At 40.3% G+C, this 18,929-nt stretch overlaps 1 protein-coding gene across 1 annotated transcript in view; it reads left to right on the top strand.

Annotated features, from left to right (window-relative positions):
- shprh (SNF2 histone linker PHD RING helicase) overlaps positions 1 to 17,224 on the top strand; it is a 102,442-nt gene extending 85,218 nt beyond the window's left edge. The window contains exons 24-30 of the mRNA XM_048530513.1: positions 1,328 to 1,399; positions 2,473 to 2,661; positions 4,422 to 4,514; positions 6,123 to 6,209; positions 10,168 to 10,346; positions 12,086 to 12,166; positions 14,475 to 17,224. Of these exons, the coding sequence (XP_048386470.1) occupies positions 1,328 to 1,399; positions 2,473 to 2,661; positions 4,422 to 4,514; positions 6,123 to 6,209; positions 10,168 to 10,346; positions 12,086 to 12,166; positions 14,475 to 14,574 (801 nt within the window). The 3' untranslated portion in view covers positions 14,575 to 17,224. The remainder of the gene's footprint in view (positions 1 to 1,327; positions 1,400 to 2,472; positions 2,662 to 4,421; positions 4,515 to 6,122; positions 6,210 to 10,167; positions 10,347 to 12,085; positions 12,167 to 14,474) is intronic.
- Positions 17,225 to 18,929: the final 1,705 nt, after the last annotated feature.

The raw sequence follows: 18,929 nt of genomic DNA, 5'->3' as shown, positions 1-18,929 counted from the left end.
TTTTCCTACATTGCTTTGTTCAATTGTATTTTGCCTTATACTGTGTAATCAGTGGACATTTACAACAAAAAAGATGATCATTCACCTGTTATATCTGTGCCAAACCTGTGCTAAATTAGACTCAAGACAGTAGAATTATCTGATAGATTACTAATAATCCTGGAAGAAATAAATAATATGGTTGCACCTGGATTGCTAATCCAGGATGAATCAGATAATCTGAGATGGAACGCACAAACTGCTGGGTTCGTATTAATCCAAAATGGAATTGTTAATCAGATATTTAGTACTAATTGATGGGTGAAGTAGTCTGATAAGACTATAAGATGTAGAACTATGCCATTGAGCACTTCGAATTTGCTCTGCCATTTTGTCATAGCTGATTTGCTCCTCCACCCCGTTCTCCTGCATTCTCCCTATAACCTTTGATCCCCTTACTAATCAAAAACCTAACTATCTCTGTCCTAAAGACAATGGCTTGGCTTCCACAGCCCTCTGTGGCAATGAGTCGCCACCTTCTGGCTGAAGAGATTCCTCCTCACCTCAGTTCTAAAGGGTCATTCCTTCACTCTGAGGCTGTGCCCTGACGTTCCAGTGAAATCATCTTCTCCACATTACCCTGTATTCAGGCCTCTCAGTATTCAATCAGACACCCCTTCACCGTTCTCAACTCCATCGAGTACAGACCTAGAGTCCTCAACCACTCTTATTATCATCCTTGTAAATCTCTTCTAGACCCCATCCAACACCAGAACATCTTTACTTGATACAGAGCCCAAAACTGCTCATAACATTCCAATTCTGGTCGTATAGCCTCAGCACTGCATCTCTGCTCTTGTTTTCTAGACCCCTTGAAATGAATGCCATTTGCCTTCCCAACTGCCAACTGAACCTGCATGTTAAGATAATCCTGAACTAGGAGTCCCAACTTCCTTTGCCTGTCAGATTTCCAAATCCCTTCTTCTATTTAGAAAATAGTCTACACCTCTATTCTTCCTACCGAAATATTTAACCTCACACTTTTTCCACATTGTATTCCATCTGCCATTTCTTTGCCATCTGGCTTAGTATGCACAAGAAAATGTGCAGCCTCTCTGCTTCCTCAACTACCTTCCCCCTTCACTTATCTTTATTTCATCTGTAAATTTAGCAACAATGCCGTCAGTTCCTGTATCCATTTAGGCAAGCACAACCCCAAGAGAAGTAATTAGATCAATTGATGCAAACCCCTATAACAATTACAGCAACATCTGCAATTTGAATTAACAAAGGAAAGAGGAAGTTTTTAGAAAGTATAAATTAATGACCATCCTTTATTTTGTTTCAGTCTCAGGATCCCTCAACAGGCAGTGTCAATCCAGATCCCTGTCCCATCTGTTCAAGGCAATTAGGACAACAGGTAAGTTAGCAGCAGGGTGTTTGAGGCTGCTGTATGTGTGCATTCATTCAGCACTTTCTTAGTTAGGTTTCATACCGAACTTCTTCCACACATTTTAAGCAAGGTTTAGAACAAAAACATTATCCAGATTTTTTAAAATTTAAAGCTTCATCCCTATATAGTTGAAATGTTTTCATAATTCTGCATCCCTATATATTTGAAATGTTTTCATGATTCCATCAAATTTCTGAAACTCTTCATCAGACAGTGGTAATCTAAGATGCTGCTTGGCCTGCTGTGTTCATCCAGCTCCACATTTTGTTATCATCAGACAGTGGGTTTGTTTTCAAAAAGTGTTTGCTCATAATCAGTTTCCATTCCTGTAACAAAAACAGAAATTGTTGGAGAAAACACAGCAGATTGGGCAGCATCTGTGGAGGGAAATCAAAGTTGACATTTTGGGTCTCGTGATCCTTCTTCAGAACAATCCTGAAGAGTACCACACAGAGGGCAGTAGAAAAATGGAATGCACTGCCTGAGAGGGGGATGGAGGCGGTCATTCTTGCAGCATTTAAGAAGCATCGGGAAGAGCACTTAAATTGCAAGGGCACAGTAGGGTCTGGACCAATTGCAGGTAAATGGTATTAGTGTAGTTTGGTGGTTGTTGGTCAGCATAAACATGTTGGGCCAAAGGGCCTGTTTCTGTGCTGTATGACTCAATGATGCACCCTTCATCCTTGGCTGGCACCAGCTTGTACAGTGAAAATAGCCGTGCTACCCTCTGAGTACAGATTGAACCCTGTGGGAGTACTATAGTGGCAGTGGCAGGATGTGGTACCAAAGTGGGTGCTAATTGATAGGACACCTCACTGCCTCATCCCCTTCAAACTAGCAGATGGAGGAACGTCAAAAACCCCAGAAGCAAGAATGGTGCCCACTGAGCTAAAGCTGACCCCTATATCAAGCTGTGAAAAAAAAACACTAAAACAAACTGGTTTCTTTATTGCACCAACTTTTTAACAATGCAGTGGACACTTTATTTTATTATCCAGCCAGTTTCCTTTAACAGTTCTCTGTTCTCTTCTCGCTCACAGTGGGCTGTACTGACTTGTGGACACTGCTTTTGCAATGACTGCATAGCCATTATAATAGAACAGTACAGTATTGGTGCTCGGCGAAGTGCTATCAAGTGTGCAATTTGCAGACAGACCACAGCACACAAAGAAGTCTCTTATGTATTCACAACTGAGGCTGCAAGCAAAGAAGACGAATTTCCTGTTAAAGTAAGCTGTCTTAATCAATAAAATCTTTTCTGCCAGAATTGAAGGGCCTGTAAAAACTATTAGCATCATTGTTAATTTATATATCCCAAGCAGAGACTGAAACAAAAGGAATATAAAGAGAGAGCAATACTGGGCAAGGGAGGAGCAACTCAGAACCATACTGAAGGGATTTAACTTTGCACTGTTTTCCTCTTTCACCATTCACAAATTTAATATAGTACTATGCCAAATTAATGTCAGAAATGGTAATTTGGTACTTCTGTTTAGATAGCAGGGCCTGAGTGAAGGATCAATGCACTAAAAAAGAGGGTCCATGAAAAGGGCTTAAACTTCCAATTTTCCACCACAAATCTAAAATTGCCAAGGGTTTAATTTAAACATACATGTCTACCTCTGCATAGTTGTAAACAAAACCCTCGATGTTGCACTTGCTTGGAGTAAAGCATTTCTGTTTTTGCATTTTAGTATTAGCACCTTAATTGCTTTCTACTTTGAGATGATGGTAGTTGTTAGGCCAATTTACTAAGAAACTCAATGATTTTTGGATGAGGCTTTATCTGGTATAGATGCAGCAGCATTAAAGCAATTGCAACAATTTGCATTTATATAGGTCCTTTAATTTAGAAACTGCCTCCAATCTGGTCTACAGTGACCTAATCAGACAAAAATGGACATGAAGTCAAACAAAATATTAGTTCTGTCAGAGTTGAGCTTAAGGAGGATGTAAGAGGAAAATATTGTGTGAAAAAGTGGTATCAGAACCGACCTGCAGAGTATGTGGCTGAAGGCATGACCAGGAACCAGGCTGAAGGGAGGGAGAATAGATTTGGAGGAATGAAGCATTTTATAGCTTTGTCTACATTATGCAGGAGATTACAAAGATAGAAAGAGCATAGCCATAACTGCAGTGAGAATTTTTATTTCAGACATTAGTGGATTAGGAGCTAGTGTAGCTGTGCTAGAGCAGGAGTGGATGGCAGAACGTTGAACAAGCTGAAGTTCACTGAAAGTAGAATGTAGAAGTCAGCCAGAAGGCATGGGAACAGCCGAACCTGGAGGTGACAAAGGAGGTGATGGCCTGTTGGTATTATCACTGGACTATTAATCAAGGAACCAGGTAATGTTCTGTGGATTCATGTTCAAATCCTACCAGATGGTGGAATTTAAATTAAATAAAAACATCTTGAATAAAGAGTCTCAAGGTTACCATGAAACTTTTGATTGTTAGGAAAAACCCATCTGGTTCACTAATGTCCTTTAGGGAAAGAAACTGCCATCCTCTCCTGGCCTGGCCTACATCTGACTCCAGGTCCACAGCAATGTGGTTGACTCTTAACAGCCTTTTGGGCAATTAAGGATGGGCAATAAATGTTGGCCTGGCCAGCAATACCTGCATTTTGTGAATGAATGTAAGAAAAGATTTCAAAGAACAGTAGTTGAGCTGCAGGGTGCGGAGGCAGTTAATTTTATGGAGGGGAAAGTGAGATGGACAAGATGTGGAGTTTCATAGGAACTGGGAAATTGCATGAAATGGGTATTATGATTACAGAATCACGCTGGAAACAAACAGCAAAGGCTCTAGCCTTAAAACTGAACAGAAAAACTTGTGGGTCATCCGAGGCTGGATGTTATATGAGCAGTCAGCCAACTTTGTGTAGTGGAGCTTGCTGTTGTAATCAAAGTCACATTCAGAAGTTTAGATCTGGTGGTTGGCTTCAGTCATTACCCCATTAAGCTTTGAGTTGTGCCTTCTGTTTCAGGGTAGCCATTCTACCAAAGTGGAGGCTGTGCTCAGGACATTGAAGAAAATCCAGCGAAAGGAGCCTGAAGCTAAGGCCCTGGTCTTCTCTACAGTAGGTTTTAACAACTCAATTTGGCGATTGTTAAGTAACAAGATAAAAACTCAGCTTCACATTCCTTAGGACTTTGTGCGCTCAAGGAAGAAATGTCTTTCTTAGGAAGATACAGGGTGTAAGTTTGAAACTGAGTCAACAGCTACAGTAGAATGGTGATTTATTATACTGAAACATGGATGTTTGGACATGGGCTTTCCTCCCACACTGGAAGTTGGGAATATTAATTTATTAATAATTCAATAAAAAGCTGGTATCAGAAAGAGTGATCACTACATTCATGAATTACTGAGATAACCAAACTGGTTCAGTAATCTAACAAAGGGAAGTAAATCTGCCATGTTGACCCAGTCCAGACTGTCAACAACTGTAATCAGAGTCAAACAGGCCAGTGAAGAAGGAGCCTCGCCATCACTTTTTCTCTGGAGATATTAGGGATATCTCATGAGTATGTACAAAAGTAAAAATCATCCATGAGTATGTACAAAAGTTCTAAATCATTATCAGTACAGTCTTTGCAATGAGAAAAAAACAAACAAAACATTGGAATTTTGACATTTCTCAGTAGTTCTGCCCAGTTGCAAAAAGTAAAGGCTTTTTCTCCTTATGCAGGAAACTATTCATGTTCACTTTGAGGCACCTAGAGGGTCTGACAACTGACCGGCCCCTCGTTTTCCTTTGGCCGGAAGATCTTAGACAGTGGTCTTTCCCCACTGTTCCATGGTAGCAGCTGCTCTGACCTTAGGTGTGTCTCTCAGAACGCAGTTCTAGATCTTGAAATGTGCCAGTCTGCAACAGTGGGTTGAGACAGACTCTTCTGACGAGAACACCAACAAGTTTCCAGCAGGCCAAAGAGTCTTTTTCAGCGAGTTGATGATCTTCCAGACACAGTTGACATTTGTCTCTGTGTGTGGCCTGGGGAACAGCCCATAGAGTACAGAACCATGAATCACGAGCTGCTTGGATGAACCTCAACAAAAACCACTGCTCCTCTCCAGACCTCCTTTGTAATGGCACATTTCAGAAGGAGATAATTGACAGTCTCTTCACCAGCGCAATCGCTTTGAGGCAGCATGCACTGGCACACAACAACTAGACCTACATGAAGGAGCTGACATGCAGTGCCCTTCTCACCACAAGCCAAGCTACATCTTCGTTAGAAAGTTCTGGTGATGAGGCAGTCTGCCAAGTGCTTTTGATAGCCTGCTCAGGGAACCATGCGATGGGATCCACCCTCCCCTTTTTCCACAGGATTTCAAGATTGCCATGTGCTGACCATTTCCTGATGGACTTATGGTCAAAGGTGTCTTGTTCCCTTATAACAGTAACTACACTTCAAATGTACTGCCTTAGCTGTAAAGTGCTTTCAGATGCCTTGAGGATGTGAACAATACCAAATAAACACCAGCATTTTTTAATCAAATGCAAAGTATATAGTCCCCACTGACTAGGCATTTGTAAATCTATCCTTTTCTATCTGTCCACAGTGCACTCAGATATGTGTAAGACAATATTTTAGGTTATATGACTTTGATCGCTGTTCATTATTCATAAGGTTTCAATTAATTGCTCTTTCCGAATTTGAATTTTGTGCTGTTACTTTTACAGTGGCAGGATGTGTTGGATATAATTGGGAAAGCATTGTTGGATAATAACATGGAGTTTGTTCAGATCAATGGACTTCACAGGTTCCAGGTAAGGGAAGACTTAGTTATTTGGAGATTGCTGGCATACATCAATATCAAGAATCCAGAAAATGTGTGCCTGACCAGGGGATTAACTTGAAATGAAACGGTATTAATTCTCATCACTGGCCAAGCTGTTATTTATTGATTAATCCCAGTTGCCTGTTATTCTATGATACATAGACTGCAACTATTTCAGAAAACAGTTAAGAGCCAACCACACAAAAATCTTAACAGCTTCAGGTTCACTTCTACTGTTATCAGCATTTACATTCCAGAGTTTATAAATTGAATCCCAACACATGGTCTTGAATTATTTATCTAGTCTCCCAATTGTTATTACAATAATAAAACTACACAACTTTATATGTTTCCTGATAGTCTTAGAAACCTTTCTCACTGGAGGTCTGTGAGGCTAAGAGAATTTTACTACATTCAAATACCCAGAGATTTAACATGGTTTATTTTATTCACTCATGGAATGTGAGTGTAACTGACTAGGCCTGCATTTGTTGACCATTCCCGGTTGCTGTTGAGAAGGTAGCTGTGAGCTGCCTTGTTGAACCACTGCAGCCCATTTGATGTAAGTAGATCCACAAGGCTGTTTGGGAGGGAGTTCCAGGATTTTGACTTGGTGACGCTGCTTCAGTATCTGAGGAGTCATGAATGGTGTTGAATATTGTGTAATCATCAGGGAAATTCCCATTTCTGATCTTATGATGGACAGAATGTGATTGATGAATTAGCTCTAGATGGTTGGGCCTAGGACACTACCCTGAGAACTCTTGCAGAGATGCCCTGGAGCTGAAATGACGGACTTCCAACAACCACAACTATTTTCCTCCGTGCCACATACATTCTAATCAGTGGGAAGTTTTTCCCTGATTTCCATTGACTCCAGGTTTGCTAGTGCATATTGATGCCACACTTGCTCGAATGTGTCCTCGATATCAAGGCAGTCACTCTCATCGAATTGGAATTCATTTTTTGTTCATTTTTGGACCTAGGATGTAATGAGTTTAGGAGCTGAGTGACCCTGGTGGAACCCAAACTGAGTACCATTGAACAAGTTATTGCTAAACAAGCAGCACGGTGGCTCAATGGTTAGCACTGCAGCCTCACAGCACCAGGGACCCGGGTTCGATTCCAGCCTCAGGTGACTGTCTGCGTGGAGTTTGCACATTCTCCCTGTGTCTGAGTGTGTTTCCTCTGGGTGCTCCGCTTTACTCCCACACTCCAAAGATGTGCAAGCTTGGTGGATTGGCCATGCTAAATTGCCCGTAGCGTTCAGGGCTATGTGGGTTATAAGGGGATGGATCTGGGTGGGATGCTTCAAAGGGCGGTGTGGACTTGTTGGGCCGAAGGGCCTGTTTCCACACTGTAGGTAATCTAATCTTAAAAAAAAAGTGCTGCTGAATAGCACTTTTGATGACATCTTCCATCACTTTACTGAGGATTGAGAGTAGACTCATGGGTAACAGTTTGTTCTGCTTTTTGTATATAAGACAAACCTGGGCAATTTTCTACAGTATCAAGTAGATGTCAGTGTTGTAGCAGCACGAGAAAAGTTTGACTTAGGGATGCAGCAAGTTCTGGAGCTAATGCTGGAATGTTGTCAAGGCCTGTAGCCTTTACAGTATCCAATGCATTTAGGTGTTGGTTGATATCATGTGGAGTGAATTGAATTGGCTGAAGACTGGCACCTCTGATGTTCAGGCCCTCAGGACGAGACTAGGTAAATTATTCACTAGGCACTTCTGGCTTAAAATTGTTGGGAATGCTTCAATCTTGTCTTTTTGCACTGACGTGCTTGCCTACTCAATTATTGATGATGAGGATATATGTGGAGCTGCTTCTTCTAGTGCTTTGTATCATTATCCACTACCATTCAAAACTCGATGTGGCAGGACTGCAGATTTTGGATCTGATCTACTCACTGTGAAATCACTTACCTCATCTCCCAGTTGCTGCTTTGCAGTTTGGCCCGCAAGCAGTTTAGTTTTGTCGCTTTGCCAGGCTGATACCTCATTTTTAGATATGCTGATACATCTCATGGCACGCCCTCATGTATTCTTCATTGAACATTTGAAACAGGGTTGATTCTGGGTTTGATGGTAATGATAGAATGGGGGACATGCTATACCATGAAATTACAGATTGCAGTGAGTAGTGGAGTATGATTCTGCAGCTGATGGCCTGCAATACCTCAAGGATGTCCAGTTTTGATTTGCTAGATCTGTTTAAAGACAATTCCATGATACGCAGTGGAGGGTATTCTCAATGTGAAGGCAGGACTTCATGTGGCGATCATACATATCAATATTCTTACCTACAGATGCATCAGTGAGGATGGTGTCAAGCACATCTTTCACTCTTGTCTGTTGCTTCACCAGCTGCCACAGACTCAGTCTAGGTACTGTGTCCTTTAGGACTTGACTGGCTCAGTCACTAGTGTTGCTGTCAAGCCACTCTTGGTGATGGACATCAGTGAAGTCCCCCATCCAGAATACATTCCACATCCTTCCCACCTTCAATACTTACTGAGTTTTGTTAAACATGGAAAAGCGCTGACTCATCAGCTGAGGGAGGACGGTACATGGTAATGAGCAGTATGTTCCTTGCGTGTGTTTGATCTAGTGCAATGGGGTGAGGCACATCAATATCAAGGTTTCTTAAAGCAATTCTCTCCTGATTCTATACCATTGTGCACCTGCTGTTCCGTCCTGCTAGTGGGACAGAACACACCCAGGGACATTAATGGTGTTGTTCGGACTGCATGTAAGGTACGATTCCATGTGGATGACTGTGAGGCTATTATTTGACTTGTCTGTAAGACAGTTCTCTCACTTTTGACAGTAGCCTCTAGATGTTAGTAAGGAAGACCTTGCAGGGTTGACAGGGCTGTGTTTACTATTGTTTGTTTCTGGTGACTGAGTCAGTGCCACGTAGTCTGTTCAGTTTCATGCCTTTCTTTAGGCTATGCAGTGTTTGATATGACTGGCTTGCTAGGTCATTTCCAAGAACAGCTAAGGGTAAACCAGATTGTTGTGGGGCTGGAGTCACATAGAAGCCAGACCAGGTAAGGACAGTAATTTCCTTACCTAAAGATGGAGACCATTTAGTCCTTCTACCTTGAATCTACATGTGAAGCTCTTCTTCTCATGTGGGGTTTACTTGACCCTCTTTCTTTGTTGGGCCCAATTTTATGTAATGCCTTTCCTTCCTGATGCCGGATTTTCCATGAACCCCTTTCCTGTCAAGTTCTTTAAGCATTGTTTCATTTTCCTGCATTCTCCCCAAATCCTTTTATTTGTAGAGATTTGATGAGTTACTTTCAAGAAGGTGTTTGTATTATTGTTTCAGATAAGACAATGTGTTCAGCTTGGAAAGTGGTACAACACCACATGATGTTAAGGGAAATAAATGAAGTGGATTATGAAGTCAGCAGTAAATTTTGAAAGAATGACTTTGGGTAGTGATCGTGAATGCATCAAAAAATGTAATAATCGCTGCTACATTTTCACATACATACAGTGGCCACATGCGACAAGGTACCATAGGGTGTCCTAAGTGCAAGAAAAGTTGCCCAATAAAAATCAGTATTTTCAAATATTTTTGGGCAGCTGGCACTTTGTTCCAGAGGCATATCAGGAACTATACCAGCACATGTCAGAGCTATGAACAGAAGATCTTGGGTACAGTACCCAGCATACATCAGAGTCTTTCAATAGTAGAGAAGATTTAGAAAATCACTTAATCAAAAATATCAGTGGAAAACTTCACTCCTGCCATTTACAAGATTGAAAGTTACATCTGGGTCATTTTACAAACAGAACATGACTGGAGGTAATTTAATGTGCATGAACTGGAGGCTCTGACACAACATCCAACTGTAAAATCTTTCCATTATCAGGCCCAATGATAACATCCTTTTCACCTAGTTAACGAATGTTTATTTTATCTTTCAGGAGAATCTGTCAGCTTTTAAATATGATTCCAAGATCAACATTTTGCTACTGCCTCTCCATACAGCATCGAATGGTTTAAACATCATTGAAGCTACCTATGTACTCTTGGTGGAACCTATTTTAAACCTTGCTCATGAGCTACAAGCAATAGGAAGAGTCCATCGTATTGGGCAAACAAAGTGAGCAGTAGTTGAAAAGAACATGACAATATATTTTTCATTTTACATATTTTTGTTGTACAATAACCCTTTTCATGCCAATGTAATCAAAATGAAGTGAGCCTCTTTCTGTGCTTTAAATTCTTTCAGAAGAAGTACTTCACTGAAGTATCAGTCTAGATTTTTAATTCCCAACCAAGCAGGCAGATGGCATTGTGCTTAATGTCCCATTCAAAAAACAGCACCAAGCAACAGTTCAGCATTCCCTCAGCTCTGCATTGATGTGCAAGTCTGGATTATGTATTTAAGTCTCTTGGGTGGGCCCTTGAAGCCCTGATCTTGAGACGTAGAAGCAAGGGAGCTACACTGAACCAAGAATACACCTATGTTATGTGGTCAATTTCTTGATATTCCTGGCTGAAACAACCCGCTATATCAGGATATTTTTTCTTGAGGTCTTACTTTCTAGTAATTTTCAGTTGATGATCATAGATAGCTAGCTGAAATTGACTTTCCCCATTCCCTTTAGAGAAACCCTTCAAAAATGTGAAACTCCCAACTAAATTTCATGACAGTTTTCAATGACAAAAAAACTATCTTGAAATTCTCAGCCGTTTTCTCAAACCTTAAATTTTCCAACCATGCTGCCGTCCCAGAAATTTGTGGGACAAAAATCTGTGACGCTAGTGTAAATAATGGTGTCTCTGACCTCTGTTCATTCCACCTTAGTCCCAGGTGGACACAAAGTTTCAAATTTCAGGGATGGGCATCATTTGCATGTCTGGAGTGAGTTGCCTTCACTAGAAGACTGATTTGCCTTCCCTTCTAAACTAGCAAACATTTGAGCACCTGCCTTAATATCTCCTTTCTCAATTTCTACTTATGTGGTTTATTGTCTGTGAAGTTGAGAAGTTTCACCAAGCGAAAGGTGCCAGATAAATTCAAGTAATGAACGTTCTTTAGCAGTATTTGGCCATGCCTAGCCTTTTAGAGCACATCCTTTTAAATTGTTAACTAAAGCATGGTCAACTGTTAACTAGCTTCCTTGTCTATAGAATTATTCTAATGGCTTTGCCATGTAAAAGTTTGCCATTAATGTTATTGATTGTCTAAGATGGCCCTTCCTAACTTCCTATTTGGAACTGTCTAGAGTATAACTTGTGTCTCATTTTCTTTCAGCCTAATTTACAGTAGTGTCAAATGGATTGCCATTAGACATTTTAAATGTACGTAATTTTATAAACACAGTTAAAATTGACTTGAAAGTAAAAGAAAAAATACTTGCATAAATATTGCCTTTCACAACCTGAGGACACCCCACGGTATTTTACAGTAGATACAGTACTTTGTAGTTACTGTTGTAATATAGGAAAGAATTATGTTGTTCTTAGAATTTTATTGAACATGGAAGCCATTTAGTTCAGTGCCGTTTCTCCGAAATCTGTTCATTTGATTCCACTTAGCAATCTACTAAATAGTTTTAAAGTTGCGTTAAATTTCTTTACATTTTCTAAAAGTGAAATAAAAGCAAAGTGTTCTGTATAATTCAACAGGCTAGGTGGCATCAATGGAAAGTAAAATAGTTAATCTCAGAACTGCTAAAGTGACAACGCTCTCAGTGGTTGTCAACTGTCTTGGGAATAAAAGGAATATTGATCTGCACTATCATATGAATCCCAGGTCCTTTGTGCTGCTGTATAAATACGATTCAATGTTTGAATTATTTCTATTTGTGTAATAATCTCCCTTTCTCTTTCTAGGGCAACTGTTGTTCATAGGTTTCTAATTAAAGGAACAATAGAGGAGAGGATGCAAAGTATGCTTAAAAGTACTGAGAAGAGGTGTGTTCAATTTCCACCTTACTCTTAAAATTCCCATTTGTGTAAAGGTTTCAAAATTGTTAAAAGATTAAAATGAGATTTTTTTTTTCAAAGCTTTTGGCTTATATGGACAGATATTAATACTGTAAGTACAAAAGGCTATGAATACTGTGCCAATTAACTCACTACCTGTCTCTCCAAAGCCTGTCCACCATCTAGGTGGTACAAGTCAGGAGTGTGACAGAATACTCCCCACTTGCCTGGATGAGTGAAGTTCTAACGACACTTGTGAAGCTTGACACTATCCAGCACAAAGCAGCCTGCTTGGTTCACATCCCATCCACCATCTTCTAGAATCTAGAATAATCTAGAATCGCTACAGTGTGGAAACAGGCCATTCAGCCCACATAAGTCCATACTACTCTTCCAAACAGCATCCCACCAAGACACATCCCCCTACCCTTTTCCTGTAACCCTGCATTTCCTGTGTCTAATCCACCTAACTTACACAGCCCTGGACACTACGGGCAATTTAGCATGGCCAATCCACCCAGCCTGCACATCTTTGGACTGTGAGAGGAAATCAGGGCACTTGGAGAAAACCCACACAAACACGGGGAGAATGTGCAAACTCCCCACAGTCGCCCAAGAGTGGAATTGAACCCAGGTCCATGGTGCTGTGAAGCAGCAGTGCTAACCACTGGGATCTTCATCATCGAATCCCTTCAGCACCAGTGTACACTATTAGCAGTGTGCACCATCTACAAAACGCTCTTCAGTAACTCACCAAGGCTTCTCTGGTATAAACTCAGGGTACCCCTCTAAGTCACACATCATTCTGACTTGGTTCTCTGCTGCTCCTTTACTGTTCGAACTCCCTGCCTAATGGGCGGGACGGTGGCACAGTGGTTGGCACTGCTGCCTCACAGCACCATGGACCCAGGTTTGATGCTAGCTTCGGGAATCTGTTTCTGTGGAGTTTGCACATTCTCCCAATGTCTGCGTGGGTTTCCTCTGGGTGCTCCGGTTTCCTCCCACAGTCCAAAGATGTGAAGGTTAGGTGGATTGGCCATGCTAAATTGCCCATAGTGTTCAGGGATGTGTAGCTTAGGTGCGTTATGGGGGATGGGTCTGGGTGGGATGCACTGAGGTTTGGTGTGGACTTGTTGGGCCGAACAGTCTGTTTCCACATTGTAGGGATTCTATAATTCTAAAAATATAACAGCACTGTAACTATCTTTATAGCAGTTCAAGAAGGCAGCTCACCATCATCTCCCGGGCAGTTAGGCACACCCAATCCCATGATTAAATTTTAGAAAAATATCAATGGATAAATCTGCTTTTATTGGAGTGATTTTCACCTAGCTAACACTGCCTTCAGGGTCTGCCACGAACTCCATTCTTCAGCCTCCCAATTCATCCTTTTCTTCATTCAACAACCGAGGGTGACCTGCTCTGAACCTTGGTGGTCTATTTGACCCTGACGTGTTGTTCCAGTCATACATCTGCTTCAAGACGAAGCCTGTCCCCAACTCAATAACACAATAACAAATATTCTTGGATATTAAGGGAATCTAGGGAATAAGGAAATGATGTCAGCTGGTTGTACTCTCATCCCTGAGTCACAAGATTTTGGGGTTCAAGTCTCATTCCAGGACTTGAATACAAAACTCAAGGCTGGTACTCCAGTACGGAAATGAAGGAGTGTTGCACTATTGGAGGTATTATCTCTGATGGCCTGAATTTAATGTCACCAGTGTCCTCAGGTGGTTGTAAAAGATCCCATGGCAATATTTTGAAGAACATGCAAATGACCCATGGTGTCTTGACCAACACATATCCCTCAATCTCTGAAAATTTGGTAATTAGTAGATCTTTATTTATTAATGTTTCTTGGTAGATTAATGTTACTCAGGGCTTAAAGGATAATTCCCTGCTACGCCATGGGTTTTTTTTAATCCTCATTTGGGAGGTGAAACAGACCTTATTTTAATATTTCATCAAAAGATCAGACCACTGATAATGCAGTGTTCCTTCGGTGTGCTGTTTCATTGAGGTGTTCCTCAGTGTTGAGATTTATCCCTTAGAACTCAAAACAGGTTATTTAGCCACATATTTGATTTCTGTTTGTGGGATCCAGTTGTGCATATATTAGCTGCCATATTCCTTGCATTACAATAAACAACACAACATTGGCTGTAAAATGTATTATAGCATTCTGAGGTTGTAAGAGGAGTGACAGAACTATTTTTCAAAACTTCAGCATTTTGTAATGTTTGATGCTTTACAAATTAACTAAACTAATTTTTCTTTCTGAATTGGTCTTTAGTCACAACAAGTCCATGATTGTGCAGTCAGAAGCCTCTGTTCTGACTGTGGGGGACCTGGCAGATCTCTTCTCAGAGGAAGACAGAACTACAGATGATTGAATGAGGATTATCAAATTACACACTGAAGATTAATAATGTACATCCTCAACTTTATTATCTGTTCTGGATTCTGAACATTGTACAGAAAAGGGCTTGATCTTCACCTGGACAATAGTGAATTATAAACCGATTGGAACCAGTAGTCTAATCAAATTAAGGCACAAAAAATTCTGTGTTTTTTTTATCAGTAAGCCCAAATTGTGGAATGTTAAATACATTAGAGAATGTCTGGTAAGACGTTCAATACTGTATGAAGGACCAAGGTCAGGATTGAAACATTGAAACAGAATGGGAACAATCGACAATGAAACAATTGGCTCAAAGTTTGCTGTAGCAGGATATTAATGGCATCCGCCATTAGTTAGATTCACCCCTACATCCTTCAGCACAAAACCCTTTTTTCCTCTAAATAGATAGAAATGTAGACTGATAATGGGACAGTAAAAGAAATAGGGACCTGAGTGAACAGGGCCACTGCTTAATCAGTCAGCTGTGCAATTGGGAAATAAACACAGGAAGAATTGCAGAAGTTATATAAGTTAAAGAGGTGAATTCAATGTTGAATCAAAAAAGAAATATAGGGAAACAAGGATTAGATCAAGAGAGAGAAAAGGAGACAAGAAAAATACTTCCATTTCAAATATGCATTTTAAATATTTTGTTCAAAACTGTCATGATTGAAGGAATGAGATTGCCCTGTATTGATTAATTTTGGGTGACAGAGAAGCAAGTTGGCAGCAATTACCCCTTAACATCATGTTAAGTGGACGCTTATGCTTAAAATGACCAGACTTATCTTGCTGTGGTGAGTTCAAGAAGCAAATAGACGTACCTTTTTAAGAAAAGGAGGGCAAGCTTAATTCAAGGTGCTATTGTGATAGAGGTAATGGAAAGATCAATCACCCTGGATAGTAACTCTTGAATGTTTACATGTTATCTTGCATCTGTTCCTTGGTTTCATTTATGCATTATTTTCTTAAGTTCTGCCATTCAAAATACTTTGGAGGTGTGTCTGCAATCAAGCTGAAAATAATATGAATGTAAAATCAACTTTGATTTTAGAAACAATCTATCAAATGGGGATGTCCAGATGATCTGATAGAGTCACTGGACTCGACTCATTTACTCTGCATTCTTCCTGTAGATGCTGCCAGATCGGCTGAGTTTTGCCAACAATTTCTATTTCTCTTACAGATCTCCAGCATCTGCAATTCTTTGTTTTATCTCCAGATTACTGTTGAATAATGAGATAATGGAGTTTGGGGAGTGGTGAAATGGACTTTGGTAAGAGAGTTTTGGTAGTAGATAACAAAATGTGTATTGGGGGAATGGATTTTGAGGAACACTGGTGATGAATCGATGGACTTTGAAAATGCTTTGATATTATAGGGATGAATAAATTGATGGTTCCTTCCAATCCACACAGTATCCTTACTGGGAGTTGTATTGCAGTTCCATCACTGTTGCTGCGTCATAGTCCTGGAACTCTTCTCCTGCACCCCCAGCAGCACTGTGGCTGTATTTGTACTAGATGAATTGCAGCAATTCAAGAAGGCAGCTCACCATCACCTTCTGAAGGGCAACTAGGGATAGGCAACAAATGCTGGCCTTGCCAATGATACTCACATCCCATAAACAAACCTGAAAGAAGACAGTGTCTTGACAGTAGAACATTTCAAGCTCAAGCTATGACCTGGATTATGGTCAAGACCTGAATCATGGCTTGAATCCATGACCTTCTAATTCTGAGGTAAGAGTGCAGCCACGTGTACCAAGCTGACACTCAAATATTAAAGAGAATGCATTTTGACAGGAGAATTTAGATAGTGGAAGGCATGAGTCTTTTTCCCACTGTATGAGTTGTATTTCTGTACAAGATTCAAATATAAAAGCTCAAACAGTAAAATTGATGGGACAGAATTTTTGTTGAGAAAAAAATGACTAATTTTATTTGACTGTCCATAATTGAGCTGCCATCTCAGTAGCAATAAATAATATCGGTAGAAAATTTCATGCTATTAATCAGGCAGCACTGCTTGTAATATGTTTATCTGAATGGGGCTGTGTTATTCTTTCTTCCTTGTTTAGGAGATTGGAGATGTAAAATAATTATTTTAACTATGAATACATTATTTATTACACAGTTTGGGAGAAATTCCTTTTGATAATTTTAACAAATGTCTTCCTGTGGCTTGTCAATGAGATTTCCTATTTTGTACTCTCTATTGCTTTTGCCAAGTTATCAGTGGAAACTGTTTCATTCCTCAGTACATTATTCATTGCAAAGACCACATGTTGCTTAATATACTTGTTTCAAAATTTGAATAAAATGTTTCTGTGTGATTTTGTTTTCACGACTGTAAGGAAATTAGTGAGGATGTTAGTTTGAGATGAGCTTTTTCTTCAGCTGTTCACGTTTTGGAACTACCTTTACATGAACCAACTAACAAGGATTTCAGGATTGATACCGGAATTAATATGAAATTCTTATGAGCTTTTACTTTCAAATCTGCCACCAGTACTCTGGAACATCAAAATGCATTGAAGCTGTAATCATTGATGACGCAGGTTTTCTATCTTGCAGCTGAATTGAGCCACACTGCAAGAAACGTAGACTTTATTTAGCAGTTTTCATAACTTTAGGATATCTCAACGCATTTTACAGCTAATAAAGTACTTTTGAAGTGCAGTTGTTGTGGTATTGTTGAATTTACAACAGCCGGTTTATTCTCAACGGGTTCCTGTAAGCTGAAGTAAAATAAATATCATTACAGGTGTTCACTGAAAGATAAATATTCCCCCACAAAGGCAACAAGCAGATTTTGCTTGCTATTGAAAATACATGGCCTTTTATATCTGCTTAAGAGGGCAGACATGGCTGTTGTTTAAATGTCTCATCCCAAAAGACAGCACCTCTGACAATGAAATGCTCTCTCAGTACTATATTGGAGTGTTAGTTTGGATTTAGTGCTGAAGTCTCTGGAGTGGAACTTGAATCAGCAACTGTGACTCTAAGGCAAGAATGCTACCCATCAGCAATGGCTGGTGCATCGTGAGCTTCCAGAGGGGTAAGTACAGGATATTGTTGAATGTGGATTTTGTGTTAAGTTGTGCATTATATCACCACCTGAACTGTTGAGTTTACTAAGTGTCAAACTTGCAACATATTCATGCAGCAATGGTAACCATATTAATACAAGTATTGCTGAAAAAATTGCATTTTTTTCAAAGCTTTTTCGCAAAGCTTTTTCTCTGAAATTCATTACAACAATTTGTAAGAACAATAAAGGGGAAAAGGTGGACAGGCAGGTAGTACTGAGGAGGTGCGGAAGCTGCAGAAAGATTTAGACAGTTTAGGAGAGTGGTCCAGTAAATGGCTGATGAAATTCAACATGAGCAAGTGTGAGGTTTTGCACTTTGGAAAAAAGAATACAGGTATGGACTGTTTTCTAAATGGTGAGAAAATTCGTAAAGCAGAAGTACAAAGGGATCTGGGAGTGTTGGTCCAGGGGATTCTCTAAAGGTTAACTTGCAGGTAGAGTCCGTGATTAAGAAAGTGAATGTAATGTTGTCGTTTATCTCAAGAGGGTTGGAATATAAAAGCAGCGATGTGCTTCTGAGACTTTATAAAGTTCTAGTTAGGCCCCATTTAGAATACTGTGTCCAATTTTGGGCCCCACACCTCAGGAAGGACATACTAGCCCTGGAGAGTGTCCAGCAGAGATTCACACGGATGATCCCTGGAGTGGTAGGTTTAACGTATGATGAACGGCTAAGGATCCTGGGATTGTATTCATTAAGAGTTTAGAAGGTTGAGGGGAGATCTAATCGAAACTTACAAGATAATGTATGGCTTAGAAGGGGTGGATGCTCGGAAGTTGTTTCCATTAGGCGGGGAGACTAGGATCCGTGGGCACAGCCTTAAAATTAGAGGGGGTAAATTTAAAATGGAAATGAGACGACATTTCTTCAGCCAGAGAGTGGTGGGCTTGTGGAATTCATTGCTACAGAGTGCAGTGGAGGCCGAGATGTTAGATGGCTTCAAGCCAGAGATCGACAAATTCTTGATCTCAGAAGGAATCAAGGGCTACGGGGAGAGTGCAGGGAAGTGGAGTTGAAATGCCCATCATCCATGATTTAAATGGCGGAGTGGGCTTGATGGGCCAAATGGCCTTACTTTCACTCCTATGTTTTATGGTCTAAAACCAATATTTATACTGCATATGGAGAGTGTGCTAATGGTTTGGCAAGAGGCTTCAGATAGAGGCATTGCCATGGAGATTGCTCCCATTAATGCTGGTTGACAGTTAACTGCTAGGTGTGATACCAGGTATGCAAACCATATATCTCAAAGG

Source organism: Stegostoma tigrinum, chromosome 4 (assembly GCF_030684315.1).
Source record: "Stegostoma tigrinum isolate sSteTig4 chromosome 4, sSteTig4.hap1, whole genome shotgun sequence".
Lineage (NCBI taxonomy): Eukaryota > Metazoa > Chordata > Chondrichthyes > Orectolobiformes > Stegostomatidae > Stegostoma > Stegostoma tigrinum.
Note: the sequence above shows the minus strand (reverse complement) of the source record. Positions and strands in the feature narration are given on the sequence as shown.